Source organism: Budorcas taxicolor, chromosome 1 (genome assembly GCF_023091745.1).
Source record: "Budorcas taxicolor isolate Tak-1 chromosome 1, Takin1.1, whole genome shotgun sequence".
In the NCBI taxonomy this organism is placed as follows: Eukaryota; Metazoa; Chordata; class Mammalia; order Artiodactyla; family Bovidae; genus Budorcas; species Budorcas taxicolor.
In genome coordinates, this window is record NC_068910.1 from 181,217,149 (window position 1) to 181,239,021 (window position 21,873).

General features: G+C 42.1%; 1 protein-coding gene across 1 annotated transcript in view; it reads left to right on the forward strand.

Moving 5' to 3' along the window:
* Positions 1 to 563: 563 nt before the first annotated feature.
* Positions 564 to 21,873, forward strand: part of CLRN1 (clarin 1) — a 44,293-nt gene continuing 22,983 nt past the window's right edge. The window contains exon 1 of the mRNA XM_052648266.1: positions 564 to 816. Within this exon, the coding sequence (XP_052504226.1) occupies positions 564 to 816 (253 nt within the window). The remainder of the gene's footprint in view (positions 817 to 21,873) is intronic.

A 21,873-nucleotide genomic window follows, 5' to 3' on the forward strand; every position in this document is an offset into this window, starting at 1 on the left:
ATATGTATAAGAATATATACATATATTCTTCCTACCGCTAATGCAACTCCTCTTCTCCTCCTACCTAAAACAAAAACAAAAATAAAAACACATCAATAAATGAACTTCTCAAGTAGCTGATCATTTACCAAGGGAACCAAGCCTGTTTCTGAAAGTTTCAACTCACCCAATCAGACAATAAGCAGAGGAAAGGGGAGGCATTTATCAGGTTACACAGAGGACTCCATCTGTTATCTTAGACCTCTGTTACCAGGGGATAGAAGAGCAGATACTTGCAGGCACTTTGAAAGAGGTTTAATCTCTAGGTTCTTAGTCTTAAGATTTCAAATTAGAAGCAGAGAAAAGGAGGAAAAAAAAAACAAGCAAGCATGATGAAGCCGCCTCCACTCTGGGATTCTGACATTTAACCTGGCGAGAGATGCCGTCAGTGGTGAAGTTGCTGTTTCAGTTGGGATTTGTCTGTTCAAGCTTCTATAATAAATACAGTCAAAGGGGCAGTCATTTCTCCTTGGTCACAAAGGTCTGAGTTCTGAACCTCACCCTCGTAAGAGCCATTTCTCATCATGCCAAGCCAACAGAAGAAAGTCATTTTTTGCATGGCTGGGATGTTAAGCTTCGTGTGTGCCCTCGGAGTTGTGACAGCCCTGGGAACACCTTTGTGGATCAAAGCCACCTTTCTCTGCAAAACTGGGGCTCTGCTCGTCAACGCCTCAGGGCAGGAGCTGGACAAGTTCATGGGCGAGATGCAGTACGGGCTTTTCCATGGAGAGGGCATGAGACAGTGTGGCCTGGGAAAGAGGCCCTTCCGGTTCTCGTGTAAGTAACTATTCCATTTGAATTATTTAATAGTGTAGGCAGGCTCTTCCAAGTGTTGCAAGAAATTATTTTTAAGAACCTTGCCCTGTCTATTGCAGGGCTTGTTGAAGAGATATGAACAATCTGAAATACATAGATCTCTTCTGAGCAGCTTCTTTCTGGTTTTTATTATTTCATTCTTTCTAGTTTTCTTATGACAACTTACAGTTAACGAGTTACCAGGGAATTGAAATTTTGGTAAAGATAAACATTCTTAAATATTAATATTTATGTAAGAAATTATGGGCTGTTTTTTTTAAAAGAGGGGAGCTTGGAGAAATTTGTAAGAGAAGATCTTTGTTTTGTTCTTTAAAAAAGAACCAGTGTCATCTATATGTGTGGCTGAGTCCCTTCGCTGTTCAGCTGAAACTATCACAACGTTGTTAATTGGCTATTTCCCAATAAAAAATAAAAAGTTTAAAAGAACAAAAAAAGAACCAGTGTCACGAGCTCCTTAACCAACTCTAGCTGTTTTTACTCCTTGCACATAAGTTTGTTTCCTGTCTATACCCTTATTTTCCCTGCTAGGAACTTTACTGTTGATAAATATTTTTTCTTTTTTCCTTATCTAATTTGGATCACCTGACTATATAAATTTAAAATAATGTGCCATGCTACCTGAGAAAGAATTAGATACCTATTTAGGAAAATTTGCCACTGACTGACCTTTGAATTACGTGGGGCATAAGAGACAGATTTTCCTATTGCGATATTTGTGAAATGGAAGCGTTACCCATACTATTTACCACCTGTGTGTCTTAAGAAGAGAATTTTAAAAAAATTACCATGTGAATAGGCAACTCATTAAATGAAAATTAATAAGAAGTCATTTGTTATATCTCTCCCAGCACACATTCAGAAATTATTATTATTTCAAATAGGCTGGTTTGGAACAATCTTATGAAGACACAGCCAGTAAATTACTGCATAAATCAGTCTTCAGGAAAGGAGGTTACCAACTGAGGCATTTAAAATGACTTATTATTTTGCCTGGGTATTTTTTTTTCTAGCATAGGTGGAAAGCTAAATTAATTGAATTTATTATTAACATATGCAGTGTCTAATTAAATTTCAGTGCTGGCCTATTTATATTTCCACAACATTCCTTACCACTTCTTAGCACCATTGGACACCAACTTTCAACTCACATAGGCTATTAAGTGACAGAAATTTGCACAGGGCTCCAGAAAATCCCCAAGAATTAGTCTCCGGCTTTTTAAGAAATCATCATTGACTAGATTGGATGAAGTGGATCCCCACCTTTTTATTGAATGGCTTTATTTCCTTAAGGTAAGGCGGCTGTTAGAGTTGCTTAGCTTCCCAAGGGGTGCGGGGTAAGAACAAAGCAGAATGTCACACAAATTGCAACTGTATTAAAAGACAAAAAAGGAAAAAAAGATGAGTGAAATGATTTAACCGTGAGTCATTGGCAAGCTAAAGTGTGAGTAAAGCATCTCATAAATGAATTTAGACAAAAGCAGAAAGCCTACAGGGGTTTTCAGGAGTCTCTGCATTTTCCGCAGTGAAATGAAGATAAACTTTATTCATAGCACAGTATATGTTCCAAAACAATAATATATTTTCTAAATACGTACTTGACAGTAAGCACTCTGCGTATTTTGTCTCATTTATTCCTCCCAGGGCCACATTCCTCTGCAGTTCAGTGAAGCAATTTTTCATGGCTGTGTCCTATGCCAGCTCTACCTATAATGAAGTTGTTCTAATTGCGGGTCCCTTTGCCTTCTGTGAAGTTTCAGAGCTGGTGGGGTTTAAACAATACCCCTGCCTACCTCACACCAGTGCGTTAGTCCCTGTGAGTCTCTGAATGTTTCCCCCAGCGTAATGAAGGAAATTTTGCATTGGACAAATTTAGTTGGAGATTTATTCTGAATAAATTGGACATTGTCAGTGTCCATGTTCTAAATGAGTTTTTGCTTGGTTCTGCTATACGTTTATGTGTATTATTTTTATGTGCAACATATGTGTCACTTTTAAAACCCAGACATACAGTATAACATGGGGATGAAGAATGAACCAGAAAAATAGTTAGGCAATGTTGTCATGTTTACTCCTATTAAATATTCCCCATTGACCACTCTGTCTCTTTTAATTATAACAAAAATCTCCCCTGTGAGCCTGCACAATTATGCTGGGAAAACTTCTGCCTCGTTTGCTCTGACTAATTCTCATCCATTTATGGGTCAGCGGTTCATCTTCTCGAGATCACTAGCATTCATACGTAGCACACAATTTCATTCATTATAATGAAGGACTGTTTTCCTTTCAGGGCAGCACAACTGGTCGGCTTAATTTTTCCTGATATGTCACCTGTAAAATTTTAATGATGGTGGTTAAACTTTAAATGGAGCCGTCAAGACAAAAAGTATCAGTTTTGAGCTCAGGGTGTGTGGGTGGGTTTCTGTTTTGGTTTGAAACGCTGCAGAGCATTATCAAAATATGATCTTCAAGAATCATATGGCATTAATCATTCCTAGATGTGCTGATCTCTTCATTGCCAAGACAGTTCAATGAGCTGGGGAAAACATATGGGATAATTTTTTTTTTTTTAATCAGAAAAACAAAATTTAACCAATCACAGCATTTCGTAGCTTGCAACTTGAGTCATACTTTTTAAAGCATCTTAATTTGGACCTTATGATTGAAAATTTGTAAAAAGCTTAACAGGGGTTTAGCTTACTTCATATTTTAGAGAAGCAGAGCTTCGTGACCAGTTGAGGCATATGACCCAGATTGCAGAGGGAGCATTGAAACGACTGTGAGCAAGAAGGTGGCTTCTCAAACATATTTTGGGGTAGAATAGTTGGGATTCTGGATTTCTGTGACCATCACTGAGAGCTGGCACTCTATCCCTGTGGTCTCCTGCTGACCCCAGCTGTTCCAGGTGATCTACTGGTCACCATTCTATATGTTCTGTATCTTTCCCATCACTCTGCCTACACATGGTGGGGCTGCAAATGTCTTTGACGGTCCTCCTTCTGGTAACCCTGCCTGTTTCACTCTTCTTCCTTTACTGCCATCTGGAAGCAGGCACAGTGGAGGTAGGAGGGACACCTACCTAGTGTCCCTAGTCAGGGAAGACTGTCTGGTGGAAGGGAGGTGGGTAGGGTACACTTGTACTGTTTCACTCAGCCTGCAGGGCCCCTCTGGCATTGTAGGTTAGGTGCCCTATTGTGTAGCCTCACTCACCCATTAGAACAGTTCAGCCAATAGAGAGGTTGTTTTCCTCCCATTGAGGGAAAAAAGTGATTAGAAGATAGTAATGTTCTATCTTTACTAATGCTAAGGGGAAAGCCAACTTCTAACGGCCAAATAACTGTTTCCTCCTCTCTCCTTCCGAGACGTTGATGCTCACTCTGTTATTTTTCATTACCTGTATTAAAAGTTCTTGAGAAGTGTATTTCTCTGCAAGGAGATCCTGAGCCGTAAGAAAGAAGGCAGGGGCTATTATGCATCCTGGTGCTCCCTCATACTGGGACTAGTACAATGCATGTCACAAAGAGGTGCTTAATCAGTGTTTGGTAAACTGACACTATCAAGAATAAGCAATGTGGGATGGGGGCAGCACTCTGCCACTCGCTGGAGATTAGACTTTAAGCAAATTATGTCACTTCATCGGTTTTCAGCTCTTGCATCTATCAAACGGGAGGTGAAACTAGGTGAGTTCTAACCTTTCTTTCAGTTCAAACACTCTATGATCTGTATAACAAGAGGCTGGCTGTTCTAGACAAGGTCCCTCCAGCTTTAAATTTGCATGACCCTTCTAGTTTCAAATGCTCACAGCTTCCACTGACAGATGTTAGCCACCATCATTAGAAGTGGCAAGTTTTGTGTGCCTTTGCTCTCTCATGCTTAAAGCACCTAATTTTTGAAGTATTCTGAAATACCTTCCATTTATTAGGACCCAGATGAATTTCATTATCAAAGTCAGTGCTTCTTTTTTTTCCCTGTCATATCCTTTCACTTTTTGTGTAGAAAATTACAGGTTAAAGAAGGAGAAAGTGAAAAATGGGATGTTTTGGAATCCTAGGGAGAGGGGTTAGTTGGTTCCAAAGAGCAGGAGCAGCCATAAACCCTCAAGGAATTAAGAGAGAATTATTGAGAAAGAGAAAAAGGGAGATCTAAAGGCAAGGAGAGGCTGTCCAACCTCCTTCTATTTTTTCCTCTTCATTTTCCCTAGAAACTCCTCTTCCATCCTCACTGCAAAACTCCTTTTTCCTGAATCTGATTTTACTAACTGGTAATGTCAAGAAATGAAGAACGACTAGTATATTTAACACTCCAAGGATGTTCTTTACCCAAAGGCAGAACTTAAGCAGAAATCATCCTCAAATTAGTGAGAAATACAGAAAAGGTGATTTTGAGAAAAGGAACTTCTGGTTCTCCTTGGCTACTCCAGGACAAGAGCATTTATCTCTGCTTCCTTCCTAACAACTACATCTAATATCCTTTGGAAAAAATAATCCACAAAATCAGCCTTGTTTGACAATTATAGTCTTGCTTATATGTATAAACAGGCTTCCCTGTTGGCTCAGTGGTAACGAATCCACTGCCAATGCAGAAAACACAGGCTTAATCCCTGGGTCAGGAAGATCTTCTGGAGGAAGAAATGGTAACCCACTCCAGTATTCTTGCCTGGAGAATCCCATTGACAGAAGAGCCTGGTGGGCTATAGTCCAAGGAGTCACAAAATAGACCTGACTTAGTGACTGAACAACAGCAACAAAATATGTATACACACACACACACACACACACACACATACACAAACCCCTGCCTTCCCTTTAAATTACCCTCCATCCTGACAGCGAGTAATGTCATTGACTGTGCTTTCCTGAGAGAGGAAGTAGAGGTGGATGGGGCTGCTTCTGAAACTCTGTGTGGCAGGTTCTCAGTGGAACTTAACCCTGGTGTGTGAACTTTATCTGTTGGAGGATGTCTCCCAAATTGTTCTTATAATATGCTGCTCTGCTTTCTTGTTTATTTTTTTTCATCCTTAGAAGAAAGCTTGTTTAAAAAACTGGAGTATAATTGCTTTACAACGTTGTGCTAGTTTATGCTGGACAACAAATTGAATCAGCTATAATTGTATATATATCCCCTCCCTCTAGAGCCTCCCTCCCACCCCGGCCCCCATCCTGCTTTCTCTTCTAATCTCTGAGGGTGACTCAGATTGCCCAAGGACGTTCAGGCAATCCAGAAGAAAAAAAACACTAGTTTCAGCTGCCCATTTACTGGGTGTCTCACGGGTGCCAGGCATTTTGCATATAAGATCTCCAACCTTTAGATGGAGGCATTATGATCCTGCTTCTCTTGAACAAATAGAAGTGGAAGAAGTGGAAACTCAAGAGAGGTCACAAAAATTTCCCAAAATCACAGTAAGTAGCAGACCTAGGGTTGAAATTCTTGATCTACTCATTCCTTTACCAACTTCTATCTCCATACATTACACAAAGAGATGAGGAAAATGTACAAGCAGGACTTAGTTTCACCATCTATTTAAAATACTATGCTGGGCTGCTGAGGACCTGGAGGAAATGGAAATACTGTGTACTGTTGGTGGGAATGTAACTTGGTAAAACTGTTTTCCACTATGGAAAACAGTATGGAGGTTCCTCAAAAACTTAAAAATAGAATGACCACACAACCTGGCAATTCCACACCTAGATATTTATCCAAAGAAAGCAAAAACACTAATTCAAAAAGATATATGTAAGCCTATGTTCTTAGCGGCATCATTTAGGATAGCCAAGATATAGAAACTGTGTCCATCAACAGATGAATAGATTAAAAAAAGGATACGTATTACATATACAATGGGATATTAGTCATAAAAAAGAATGAAATCTTGCCAGTTGTGACAATGTGGATTGACCTGGAGGGTGTTATACTTAGTAAAATAAGTCACACAGAGAAAGACAAATACCATATGTTTTCAATTATATGTGGGATCTGAAATTAAAAGTAGCAAATAAAACCGAAAAAGGCTCACAGATACAGAGAACAAACTAGTGGTTATCAGAGGGGGTGGGTGGTGGAGGCAAAGTAGGCGAAGAGGACTAAGAGTTACCCACTACGAGTAAGATACAACATAGGAAATGTAGTCAATATTTTATAATAACTTTGCATGAAGTGTAATCTATAAAAAGATAAAACAACTATGCTATACATTTAAAACTAATATAGTATTGTAAGTCAACTTTACTTCAGTTTATTTTAAAAGAAAAAAACTCACAGATGAAAAACCACTATGTTAGTACTTCACAAGACCTAGTTCTCATATAACCAAGTGATGGTAGTTGGCCTTAAGATTTGAATTTGTTCATTGCCTCTTTATTTCACATTTCAGTGGCCCTGATATTTCAGCCCCAATTTTGACCTTTAGAAAATAAAATAGTTAAGCCAAGCCTGTTTAAGGATCTAGCTTGAGCAGGTCACATACTTGTGGCTAATCTTTGGGTTATATAATTATGCTACCTTGATGTTGATAGTTAACGCTGAAGGCAGAGATACCTGATTTCAGCTGTGGTTAATTCATTTAAAAATCTCTGCCAAGGAAAACCTTTATGGTTCGATCTTCAAAGTTAGTTACTTGTGTGAGTACATGTTCTCAGTCGTGACCGACTCTTTGTGACTCCATGGATTATAGCTCGCCAAGCTCCTCTATCCATGGAATTTTCCAGGCAAAAATACTGGAATGGGTTGACATTTCCTTCTCCAAGGAATCTTCCCGACCCAGGGGTCAAACCCATGCCACCTGGGAAGCCCCACTTAGTTACTTGCACTACAATAATTATTTCACCACGGCAATGATGAATATGGCAGACTCCTTCCCGAGGTGACAAGAACAGGTTTCAAAACAGAAGCAGGAATAAAAAAAAAAAATGCAGGTACATTTGATTCACTACAAAAACTGATATGAGGAATCAATGGGATAGAATTAGAGTACAAATCAAGATCTCTTTTCTCAAAAGATGAAAAATAAAAGCTCATTTAAATCTCTGTATTAGGGATTTCATAAAGCTAAAAGCAGGTAGATTTGCAAAAAACTCATTTAAATGAAACAACATCAGATTTGCCTTTCATCCAGTCATGTAGCTAAACAGCCAGAGTGGCTGTGGTGTGATACCCTTTTATTACAGGTCTGATAGCACTGACTAATAGCTAACGGTACCTGGCAGACTAATTTATGCAGGATTCGTATTTCGCTCCCTCTCAGCATGTTATAACTGTGGCAAAGCCATTCTTGGGAGTTATTACCCCAACATAATCATACCCTGTGGATTCGGAGCAGTTAAATGGGTTCTGTTATCGGAGACACATATGCACCAAAGCATCTGCCGTCCCTCAGCCGCTGTGGGTGATTAAGACTCACTGATGGGGCTGCTTCCCATAGGCTGGAGTCAGATAGGTAGAGTTCAGCTGAGAGAAATTCAGGTGAAGTACTGAGAAAACTGCATTTTAAGTGGTTCTATCATATCATCGAGTCTTTTCCTTTTAAGTCCTGGGGTCATGGGTTTCGTTCTCCTTGACCATGGAGCCATCAGAAGCCTGGCTCAATACCTGGGTGTGAGATTCGGAGTGATATTAAAGGAGATGAATGCATTGAGTTTATGTCAGGGAATGTCTTTTACTGGATTTTCATAAAGACAGGCTGCAGACGGGCTGAGGGGAAAAGTCAGATAAAGAGCATTTCTGTAAGAAGAAAGAAATCTTCCCCCTTAGTCCCTTTCAAGAAAATGAATAGCTGAGCACCAAGGGGCCAAATACAACTTCTTTTTGAAACATCCCTTTCATGTGAAGGACAAGTCAAGAAGAAAAACAGGACCTCTGAAGCTACCACCACGGCTTTAATCTAGGAAGAAGAGGTGGCACCATTGCTAACATCATTGTCAGAGGCTGGCTTCATTTTGAGAGCTTCACAGATGGTGTCACCTGCAATTTACATCTGGCCAGATGAAGACAGATAGGGTCGATGAGACCGAAACCATTAGATCAGTGGTCTGTAACCCTGCTGTGCTTTAGAATCACCCAGGGAGTCCTGAAAACTACCGATGCCAAAGCCCCATCCCTGAGCAGCTGGATCAGAATCTCTGGAGGCGAGGCCTGAGCACTGGATGGCTTAGAAACTCCTGAAGTGAGTCTAATGTATAGCCAAGGTTGAGAAGTACTGTGGCAGATGACAGCCGAGACTGGCAGAATCGGGTGAGGCCGAAGAGTCAGGAGCCCTCTGTATTAGGGCTGGACGAGGTCACCAGAAGGAGGGCAGGGGAGAAGTCATGTTTAGTATTGTTCCCAAACAGTTGGGAGGTTTTCTGGTCAAGTTCAAGCTAGAATGCTTGCCTTCCATTCCTTTAGCGGGCGTATTTCTAGGAAGGGTCTCACACTTCATCCACACCCACCTGGGCTCGGAGGGAACAACAGATCTGAATGGTGGGTTTATAGTAAGAAACTGAGCAAGCTTGGCTCCCAGCCTCAGTGGCATTCTGTCTTTTCAACTCGGCCCACCGGTTACAGGAGTCTGCTCTTCTCCTGGCCAGAGTCAGGGTGCCAGGTCTGCCCGGGGGAAGGAGGACTTTCGCTGACAGGCAAGGGCTGATGGCCTGAGGGTGTTGGGAGTGTGAGGCCAACCAATCAACGGAACTGGGTGGACAATCTAAACCACCTTCTCCGGCACTTTATCAAAATAAAGCTAGTATCTTGGCCTCCATCTCCCTGTCTCCTAAAGATTATCAGAGCCCCTCTTTAGAGGTGTGCCATCAGAAAACGTGCAAGGAACAGCACAAGGGAAATAGAAGTGAGAATAGGGGCAGCAGATCAGTTACTGAGGGGAGTGTGTGACAAGGAGCAAATAAGTGATCAAATCTGAAGTTCTTGGATTATGTACAGCAATAGTCACCTGTCAGGTCAGGGGAAAAAACAAAGCAAAACAAAACAAAAAACCCTGAGCTGCAAGACAGATCATCTGAATGCCATGTAATCTCAGGGCTTCTCTGGGAGGATGTTAAGTCCTAATGTACAGATATGGCTCCACTGATGGGCTGGATAACTCCCACCAGTCCCAGAGATCAATCCTGAGACTTGAAAACGCCGGTGCTCTCACACTGCACTGGGCTCTTGAATCTCCCACTCTTTTTCCAAAAAATATTTATTTATTGGCTGCACTGGATCTCCATTGTGGCATATGGGATCTTCAATATTTGCTGTGGCATTCAGGATCTTTTTTTTTTTTTTTTAAGTTTCTACATGTGGGATTTATTTTCTTGACTGGGGATCAAACCCAGGCCCCCTGCATTGGGAGAGCAGAGTCTTAGCTGCTGGACCATGAGGGAAATCCCTTAAGAATCTCACTCTTGGTGAAAATACAACTCTTCTGCCATTTTCATTATGTTAAAAAAAATACTTAAGTGATTATGTAAAATTTATAGAACTTCCATATAAATGATCTCATTGTGTTGTTCAAAAGTTCTGCAACTTATTTCTATTACCATCCACATTTACAGACAAGGAGCTGAAGCATCATAAGCAGTAAATGGCAAAACCAGACTTAATCTCAAACTTGGGCCTCCCTAGTGCCTCAGACGGTAAAGAACCTGCCTGAAATGCAGGAAACCCGGCTTCAGTCCCTGGGTTGGGAAGATCCCCTGCAGGAAGGCATGGCAACCCACTCCAATATTCTTGCCTGGAGAATTTCATGGACAGAAAAAGGAGCCAGGCGGGCTACAGTCCATGGGGTCGCAAAGAGTCAGACACGACTGAGCAACTAACACTTTCACTTTTCCGATTCCAAAAGCTACTCTTTTCCCAGCCTGTCATCTTTTGATTAATGTCTAACTATTTTTCTCTCTTCCTACCAGCTCCCTGCTCTTCTTCCTTTGGTCATGTGTGATATTCTAACCACCTCATACTCTTGATTAGTGCCTAAACATAGGCTTAGACCAGATCTACTGAGTCCTGTTTTAAGAATCTCAGGGTGAAAGATGTAATCAGTAAGATAAACAGAGAACAAGGTTTTGGGATAAAATACAGCAGAAGAACCCAGGAGAAAGAAATGAAACAAATTTTAAGGCAACTGAAATGAAAGCCATACATTCAGAGAGATCAAATAAAGCATGGATTAATGGCAAGTAATAAAAGAACATACTTAGCAGTTAGTAAAAACAAACAGCGTTTTTTTTAAAATCTTATTACTTTCCAATGATCTATTGAAAACAATGTGACTTCATATGTAAAATACAAATTCTTTGTAAGTTAGAGTAAGCGTTCTCTCACCACCCCCTGAAAAGATCATTGGTGCTTATGTGCTCCAGTGCTCTTCTAGACTCTGAGGACACAAGGGGAATGAGAGAGTACTTGTTCCTAAACACCCAAGAATCTAGCAGAAGTGTTGTTAAATAACTGACCACTTGTAAGAGCTGCATGTTCAGTTTTCTCAGTCAAGATGGGCGAGGCTATGTTTTAATAATAAAGTCCAAATATTATAAGTTTAAATCAACAAAAGACTTAGAATTCCATGATGGCCTAGGATTCTGGGTCTTCCCTGCTGTGGACCAGGTTCAATTTCTGGCTGGGGAACTGAGATCTTCCAAGACATGCAGGGCAGCCAAAAAATAAAATAAAATAACAAAGATTGATTTGTTGCTCACAGTACATATTCATCAGAGATTAGCTGTAGTTCCATTCCAGGATTTGGTCACCATCTGTAATATTACCAGTTATTGTAACAAAGAGCTCTCACCCAGGCAACTAAGTTCTCTGACCTGGAACTGACACACACCAAGGATGTTACATGACGGGCCCTCAAAGGAGCCAAAACATGAAATCCCCATGGGCCCAGAATGGGGAAGAACCAGAACTATGGATGATGTAATCGCGCCCAATATCATTATCATCAACATTATCATTTTTGTTTACAAAGTTCCAAGAAATAGAACTACTGTCTGTCAGGGCGAGGCACAGAGAGATCAGAGGAAAGTAAGGATTAGAGTTAGATATCACTAGATGGCATTGAACAAACCATTCTGAGCAAAGGAACAGCATGAACCAAGGTAGGAAGAGCCTACTGTGGCCAGAGCGCAGAGGATGCGTGAGAGACAAAAGGAGGAGGAAGGTAAGGCTGGAGCAGAAGAGAATAGAATGTGAGGGACTTCACTGGTTAACTTTATCTGGTAGGCATTGGGATACCATTTAAGGATGTTCAGTAGGTTTGTGTCAGGACAGAAGACAGATTAGAAGACTGAGGAGAGAGGCAGGGAGTATAGTCAGAAGGTTCCTCCAAGACTTGGAGGTCCAAACCAAAGCATTGTCAGAAGGCTGGAAGGGGGTGCTGCTGCTGCTAAGTCACTTCAGTCGTGTCCGACTCTGTGCGACCCCAGAGACGGCAGCCCACCAGGCTCCTCTGCCCCTGGGATTCTCCAGGCAAGAACACTGGAGTGGGTTGCCATTTCCTTCTCCAGTGCATGAAAGTGAAAAGTGAAAGTGAAGTCGGTCAGTCATGTCCGACTCTTCAAGACCCCATGGACGGCAGCCCACCAGTCTCCTCCATCCATGGGATTTTCCAGGCAAGAGTACTGGAGTGGGGTGCCATTGCCTTCTCTGGAAGGGGGGGGGCAAATATTCCCATAATAATCAGAAGCAAATATCAACAGAACTTGGTGATAGAGGATGAACCCCAGGCTTCCACTGGCTAGATGGTTGGGATCAATTGCCAAGATAAATACAGAAGGGACAGTTTAGAGTGGTGGTGGAATGACTTTTGATCATGTTTAATGAGTTCACGTATGGGTTAGCAACAAGAGACGGCCATCAGTTATACAGATATGGAGGTCATGAGCAAGGCTGGGACAAAGGCAGAGAGGTGGGACCCGGCAGATTGGAGGTGGTAGTTGGAGCTACAACTGAAGAGGAGGCTTCTTGAGGGGAGAATCAAATGAGAAGGCCAAAGAAGATGTGTTCTAGAAAGCACTAATATTTCCAGGTAGAAGAGGAGGGATATGCAAAGGGGAGGAGAGGAGATGGTCAGTGAACTGGGTGGGAACTGGCTGAGGGGGAACCATGGGATGAGCAACGTTCAACCAGGGAGCAACAGAGGTGTCACATGAGAGACGATGGAAATGGTCCTTTGAATCTTATACCAGAAGGTCACAGGGGACCTTTGCTAAAGCAGTCTTGATGGAGTGGTCCTCCTGTAGGAAGGGGGAGGTAAGGGCCTTGTGGGAGCTGAGGAGGGAAGGAGAGGGAAGGACCCAGAGAAGACAGGACAGGGAATGGCGAGAAGAGTCCTAAGGCCAGGCTAGGGGTGTGTGTGTGTGTGTGTGTGTGTGTGTGTGTGTGTGTGTGTGTCTGTGTGTGTGTGTGTGTCCACGTACGTACATGTAGTGGGAGGATATTGAGTATAAGTCTACGCTGAGGGGATACAGCAGCAGGAGGAAAAGGCTGTAGACAGATGGGACAGGTAGATGGTTAATGGATTCAGAAAGGACAGTGTGGGAAAGGGTCTGAGAGCACCAGGAGTAGACCTAGACGTGGGAAATCTTCTGATGGCCTCTGTTTTCTCTCTGAAATGGAAGAGTTTGGTTCGCTAGATATCTTTGAGCCTTTTGTAAGCCAGATAAGACTAAGGGAGACAGATCTGGAGTGTGGCGGGTGCTTAAGAGCTGGGGAATCTGGAATACCCAAAGAGGGACAGAAGGGGGAAAGGCTGGGAAAGGCTTTGCAGAAAGACCACAGAGGCTCAAGGAGAGTGGGGGTCCAGAGACAAGACATACAGCTTGAGGAACAGAGCCTCGCACCGAATGACGGCAGGAGGGTAAACTTCCTCCAGAGAGCATCACTGTGACTGTGTTTTCACTCCCAGCCATTAACTTATGACTTATTCGGCTGTTTCATGAGAGCAGACTGTAGTCACAAGGGTCCCACAGCCTTCCTCTGTGTGCTCAGCCATGTGGGTTCCCTTGCCTTCCTGTGACTTGTATATGCATGTATGTACGTGTTAGTAGCTCAGTCATGTCTGACTCTGTGCAACCCCAGGGACTGTAGTCTGCCAGGCTTCTCTGTTCATGTAATTCTCCAGGTAAGAATACTAGAGTGGTTGAAGCCATTCCCTTCTCCAGGGGATCTTCCCAACCCAGAGATCAAACTCTGGTCTCCTGCATTACAGGCAGATTCTTTACCACCTGAGCCACCAGGGAAGCCCTCCTATGACCTGACACCTTCTATTCTATTAGGAGAGTCAACCCAACGTCTAGTTTCTTCTAGCTCTGTTTCTAACTTGATATCTTGTCTGAAATCTCTGCTTTCTAGACTTCCCAGAGAGGAATTGAGCTTTGAACCAGGAGTTTAACATGAGTGTTACAGAATATAACTCACCGTCTTTAGATTCCCTTGTATCTACATGTCTAGATGGTGTTCTCTTAGTATTCTGGCCCAAGTCCTTCTATTCCTGGGAATGCCTCCAGAAAGGTTATTCCTGCACATCAGCCACCCCTATAATGAGAAAGAAAAAGGTATATACTTGAAAATGTTCATGGGAAGCAGTAACCATAATGCTGAAATAATGGAAGTCAACCTAATGGGCAGCAGGGCAGCAGTTTGATGGAAAATCCATGCAGTTATCTAAATGGTAGTTATGAAGACAATCTGTGTGACATGGGGAGTGCTTATATCCTGAATAAAAAGAACAGAATGTGACCTCAGAACTTCATTATGATTACAGTAATTTATTTGAAAGAAAAAAAAAACAAAAGGCTTGCTTTTTATGTTGATGGGATTGCAGGTGAAACTCATATCTTAATTTCCATTTCTTATAAGGTCCCTCCATAAACAGCAGGAGTGTTGGACAAACTAACAGAAACACAGAGAAAGCAAGTCTGTTTTCCTCCATTCTCCCACCCTGGCAACAAAAAAGAGCTGTGTCATGCTAACATTTGAGGTGGATTCTTTCACAAATTCCAAACTTTAAACCTTATTATTAAACAGCCATCAGTTTCCATCTAATATGTTGACAATCTCCCAAGTATGTTGGATTAACATTTTTCTTTTAATAAAGAGATTTGAAATTCCATTCTAGTTGCCAGCCAGGTCTTTCAACTTCTTTAAAACAAAAAAAGACCCACACTAGCTCCTCTCATCCCTTTGGCAACTATTTTATTTCCACATTGTCCCAGATTCTCTCCAAAAGCTCTTTCAATTCAGCTTCGATTACCACTAACCCCAGAAACAGCTTCTATTAAGGTCACCAGTGACTGCCTGACTCAAAGGACAAATTCTGGTTCTCAACCAGAAACTCCCAACACACTTAAAACTGCCAACCTGCTTCTTCATGTCCTTTGGCCCTGGGGTCTCTGGCTGGACTGACCTCTCCCCTCCATCCTTCCCTCCTCACAGATGCTGCACTAACGCCTTCCCATCAGAATCACTGGTTTCCACTGAGAAACCCCAGACCTGCTAACCAGGCTCTGTTCCTACATCCTCCTTGGAGTGAGACATCCATCCAATACACATGTGTCCAGCAGCTACACCGTGCATTCTCCACAGCAGCAGAAACCCCCTAAGGAGGTGAAAATTAGTTCTTCGGGGCAAGCAAAAACCCCTACTCCTTCAAAAAGTGTATATTATATGGTATACAGTATACATACAAATATAATACAGAAACCAATACATAGTATATCTGTGGTATTAAAATTTCATGAGTGGAGGGCATTAGGAGAAATGTCTAAAAGACTCCTGGGGTGAGAAGTAATAGTGAAAAAAAATGTTGGGAAATACTGTTCTGCCAGCATTCTTAGGTGCCAGGAAGACAGCAGTGGATGAAACAGACCAAGGCACTTGTCCTCATGTTTTGGGGGAAACAAACAAACAAGTGAAAATATGCAATTTATCAGATGGTGATAACTGCTATGGACAAAATTAAAAGCAAGGAAAGGGGTTGGCAGCTCAGGGGGTGGGTGACTGTGCAGGGGGCTGCAACTTTAAGATTCATGTTGATGTATGGCAGGAACCAACACAATATTGTAAGGCAAATATTCTTCAATTAAACATAAATAAATTTAAAAAAAAAGAAGGTATCCCTGAGAAAGTGACATCTAAGTAAAGACATGGAGCTGAAGGAACAGGCTGTGAGGTTATCTAGGGGATATACAGGCAAAAGGAAAGTACCAGCAAAGGCCAGGAGGTGGAGGTGTTTCTGGTACATTTGAGGTACAGGAATGAGACCAGTGGCTGGGGCACACCCAGCAAGGAAACAGGGAGCAGATGAAGTCGGAGGTTTGACAAGAAGTTCGATCTTGTGTGTGTGACCTAGTAGGCCATTGTAATGACTTGGCTTATACTCAGCGAGATGAGAATCCACTAGAAGGGCTTAAGTGGGGAACTGAAATAACCCAATTCACTTTTGAAAGATCCCACTGGCCACTAGGTTGAGAGCAGAGTGCGGGATGGAGGGGTGGTGGCAGGAAGACCGGTTAGGAAGCCCTTGCAGTCCTCCAGGTGAGAGATACTGGTGGCTTAGACCAGGAGGAGCAGTGGAGACAGGGAGACGTAGTCCGACTCTGAAGGCAGAACCAGCAGGTTTTCCTGATGGGTTCAACACGAAGCGTGAGAGTAAGACAGGAATTGAGGATGAGGCCAAGGAAGAATGGGACTGCCAGCAACTGAAACGAAGAAAGCTAAAGGAAGCAAGAGTGAGAAGAGGAGATTCTGAGTTCACTTTGGGACACGCTGACATGCCTACTCAATACCCCAGTCAAGATGTTCAGTAGGTAATTGGAGGACATACAAGTGGGGGATTCAAGAAGAAGTCTGGGCTGGAAACATCTGTTTGAGAGTATTTCTGGTCAAAGCTATGATACTGTATAGAGCACTAGGGGGGAGAATGAAGAGGGAGAGGAGAAGAGGTCAAAGAACTGAGTTGTCCTCTGGTTGACTCAGGCGATGAAGATGAGCCAACAAAGTAGATCAAGATGGTGGCCAGGGAGGTAACAAACCCAGGAGATGGCAGTGTCTGGAAGCCAAGAGAAGAAAGTGTTTCCAGGAGCAGGGGGAATGAGCCACTGTGCCAAACGTAGACCGGGTAAGATGAGGAGAAAGATGGACCACTGGGTTTGACAGCTTGAAGCTCTTTGCTGCTCTACTGCTAAGTCGCTTCAGTTGTGTCCGACTCTGTGTGACCCCATAGACAGCAGCCCACCAGGCTCCCCCATCCTTGGGATTCTCTAGGCAAGAACACTGGAGTGGGTTGCCATTTCCTTCTCCAATGCATAAAAGTGAAACGTGAAAGTGAAGTCGCTCAGTCGTGTCTGACTCTTAGCGACCCCATGGAATGCAGCCTACCAGGCTCCTCCGTCCACGGGATTTTCCAGGCAAGAGTACTGGAGTGGGGTGCCATTGCCTTCTCCTTTGCTGCCCTGGGAAATGTATTAATAGTATTAGTGCAGTGGGTTCAAGAGAGAAGGTGGAGAGAAGGAGACCCTGAGAATGTAGGCTACTCCCTGAGAGCTTTTGCTGTAAAGGAAACAGAGAAAGGGGGTAAGAGCTGGAGGAGGACTTAAGTGAGACTTTCTTTTAAAGATGAGAAAAATGAGAGCATATTTGTATGCTGATAGGACTTATCCAACAGACGGGGAAACTGATACTGTGGCAGAGAGAGGAGATGGTGTGTCTTTGAGGCGGTGGGAAGAGATGGACAGTGGGGAAATTGGCCTAAGACAGGGATGCACCGGAGCAGACCTCTCCTGAGCGCTGATCACACACTAGGTTCTCCTTCCATGATGTCATCAAATCCTCACAGATGTGAGCAAAAGATGGGATTAGTTATATTATTATTATTGTTTTTAATTAGCCGTGCCATGCAGCTTGTAGGAGAAAGCACTGGCACCCCACTCCAGTACTCTTGCCTGGAAAATCCCGTGGACGGAGGAGCCTGGTAGGCTGCAGTCCATGGGGTTGCTGAGGGTTGGACACGACTGAGCGACTTCACTTTCACTTTTCACTCTCATGCATTGGAGAAGGAAATGGCAACCCACTTCAATGTTCTTGCCCGGAGAATTCCAGGGACGGGGGAGCCTGGTGGGCCACCGTCTATGGGGTCGCACAGAGTTGGACACGACTGAAGCGACTTAGCAGCAGCAGCATGCAGCTTGTGGGATCCTAGTTCCCTGACCAGAGATCAAATAAAGGTCCGCACAGTAGAAGTACCGAGTCCTAACCACTGGACTGTCAGGGAATCTCCCTAGTCTTATTTTTTTCAAAGAAATCAAGGTTTAGAAAGTTCAGAGAGTTAGAAAAGAAGCTGAAACTGAATTTCTTTTGCCTAATTTCAAATGCCTGGTCCATTCCCAGGCTGCCCCATGGAGACCCTTATTTTACAGAGAGAAAGAGGGATCCATTAACCTGCTCACAGTCCCAGAGTGGACCTGAACCTGAGTGCCTCACTCCTGGCCCAGCACTCCTTTTCTCATCTCTAACCAAGCTCTTCCTTCCTCCATGCCAAATGGTCACCTTTGCCAAGGCTATCACTCACATCTGGAAGGCAGTACTCACTTCACACCTTGTTCCTCCTGCTTTTTGTTTTGGTGAGGTTTACTGTCATTGTTATTCAGTTGCTCAGTCGTGTCTGACTCTGCAGCCCCATGGATTGCAGCACGCCAGGCTTGCCTGTTCCTCACTATCTCCTGGAGTTTGCTTAAACTCATGTCCACTGACTCAGTGACGTTATCTAACCATCTCAGATATAACTACATACTGTACATTTCATCCTTTTTAGGTGTACAGGTCTATGAATTCTGACTGATGCATAGAGGCATGTTAATACCAGCACAATCAAGATATAGAACATTTCCATTACCCCCCAAGTTTCCCTAATGCCCCTTTGTCGTCAGTCTCCTCCCCCACCTCTAATCCTGGGTAACCAATGATCCTTATCATTTCTGTCCTTATCATTTTACATTTTCCAGAATGTCATCTATATGGAATCATAAAATATGCAGCCTTTCGAATACACTTACTTTCAGTTAGTATAACACATTTCAGATCCACCCAGGTTATCATGCATACCAGTAGTCCATTTTTTGTATTACTGTGGAGAAATAAATGGCAACCCCCTCCAATATTCTTGCCTGGGAAATCCCATGGACAGAGGATCCTGGCAGGCTGTAGTCCATGGGGTCACTTATTTTACGGACAGGGCACAGCTTGTTTGTACATTCACCAGTTGATGGATATTAAAATGTTTCCAGTTTTTAGCAAATATAAATAAAGCCATTGTAAACATTTAGGAATAGGATTGCTGGGTCATATGTTAAGTCTATGGTCAGCTTTTAAAGTCTTGAAACACTAGGTATTCATATGTAAAAAAATTTAACCTTGGCCATACACAAAAAAATAACTCAAAATGGATCATAGACTTAACTGCAAACCTAAAACTAAAAAATTTCTAGAAGGAAAACATAGGGGAAATTATTTGTGACCTTGCATTGGGTAAAGACTTCTTAGATCTGACATCTAAAACATGATATATAAAAGAAAAAAATGATAAATTGGATTTCTTAAAAATAAGGACTGCTTTTCAAAAGACACTGATAAGAGAATGAAAAGACAAACCGCAAACTCAGAGAAAATATTTGTGAATTACTTATCTGATAAACGCCTTGTATCCGGCACGCATAACGAATTCTTGAAACTCAATAATAATGGTAATAAACAATTCAGTAAAAAATGCACACACCAAAGATATGAACAGACACTTCAACAACAACAAAAAAGATATATAGAAGGCAAATAAACTCACAAAAGGATGCTCAACATCATCAGTCATTTGGCAAATGCTAATTAAAGCTACAAGATAAACTACACTTCTATTTAATGACTACAATTTTAAAAACCTGGAGAACAACTGGGACTCTCATACATGGTAGGTAGGGAAGTGAAATGGTACAGCTGCTGTGGAAAACACTTGGCAGTTTCTTATAAAGTCACACATTCAGGAGTTTTGTATGGAGGATGGGTTGACTTCAAAGGGGAAACAGGAAGTTTGGAGAAATGTGGAATAGTTCTAATAAGATAAATTGATTGTGGTGGTGGTTACATGATTGCAAGCATTTGTCAAAATGCACAAAATTACATTAAAAAGAGAGAATTTTTTACTGTATTAATTTTACTTTAATCTTGACAATAGAGGGCAAAGTAAAAGTGAAGGCAGTGAGGCCACTGTGTGACTCTATACAACTTACTTCTCTATGCCTTCTTTTTTAAAATCTACACACTGAGCATATAATAGTACTTTCTTTATACTGTTGTATTAAGTGTGCTGATTTATGCAATATACCTAAAGCATGTGGCTCACATGCCATATAATTATTTGACTGTTATTTTTATTACTCACATATTTCTCTTTGAAGAAGTCTGGTGAAAAAAGGAAGGGTAATTAGGGGTTTGGGTGGTTGAAGGATGAGGAGACCTAGACACACGGAGTCATAGACAGATGGAGGAAATCAGTGATAAGGGAATGAAAGAGAGGGAGAGTAATGCTGAACCCACAGACCAAGCCTGTGCTATTAACATGGCATCGGCTGCCCGTTTTCATAAATAACTCCCTTTCACTTGTCAACAGCTAATCAAGTAATTTCTCGAGGCCAGAAGTGACTTGCTGGATTAATGACAGCCCCTCCGGAGATCAACATGTTCAAATCCTTCTTCTGTGTTGTAATCCTACACCTCAAAGAATGGAAAGAGGAACAAATCTACCTCCTAGACACAAAATATCCAATATCATTAAAGTGACAACTTCCAATTTTTATTTGAATGGTCTGCTCTCATCTTCAGCAAAGGAAAAGTCAGACTAGTGTTGGTTGGAAAATGGAGGGTTGTTATCAGAGTTCTGATTGGTCATTATAGACCTCAGGGAATTTTTATCAAACAAAGAAACTTGATAAGATCTAAGCATAATAAGCAGGGATTAGTGCCCTCCTGGGTAACTTTCTCACAACTGTAGGAATTTTAAGAGACTTCGTGAGAATTAATATGCTCCACGTGATATTGACTTTAGCTTCTGGCTTTTCTTTCCAGGAGGCGAATCAGTACAATTTCTTCTGCCTTTGTTTCGATTTGGTAACAACCCTCCATTTTCAAACAGGTTTCACCTACTTGCCCCGTCAGACATGAAGAGGTTGCTACCTATTCTACAGGTGCGGAGATAGAAGCAACCAAGGTTTTTGATAACTGCTAGTCAAAACCAAAGTAACAGCTGACCAAGTATAAGAATAGCAGGTCAGATTGATTAAGATGTCTCAGAAGTTGGATTTTCGGGGGGGCAAGTGATCGCAGACCAGCTGGTTCACTCTGTACCCTCAGAACACAGGGCAGCATGGACCAATACAATCACTGACAACCCAGGCTCAGCATTTCAACACCCCGTGTGCCTCTGTCTTCCAAACAAAGCAGAGGCATTTTCTTATTTTATTTTTATCTATCTATCCATCCATCCAATTTCTAATTAATAAGAACTTTTCAAAACACAATCACAACACCTTTGACATAACCAACAACATCAATAACAGTTCTGTAATATCTAAAACTCAGTTCACTGTCAATTTTCATTATTTTAAAAATTTCTTTTATAAAGTTTTGTTCAAATTGCAAACAATCCCCACACATTGCATTTGGTTAGTATATCTCCTGAAGTCTCTTTTAATCTAGAACAGTCATGGGAACTTTTTGTCTTCATTTATCCTTTTGTGTTGTTTTTAATATTCATGTATTTTTTGAATAGATAATGCATGCAGAGTGGTAAATTTTTTTTTCCAAACTGAATTAAAAGGACTATAGTGGGGACTTCGCAGGTGGTTCAGCGGTAAAGAATCCACCTGCCAATTCAGGAGACGTGGGTCTGATCCCTGAACTGGGAAGATCCCACATGCCACGGAGCAGCTAGGCTGGTGTGACACACTACTGAGCTTGTGCTCTAGAGCCTGGGAACCACAACTACTGAGCTCATGTGCCACAGCT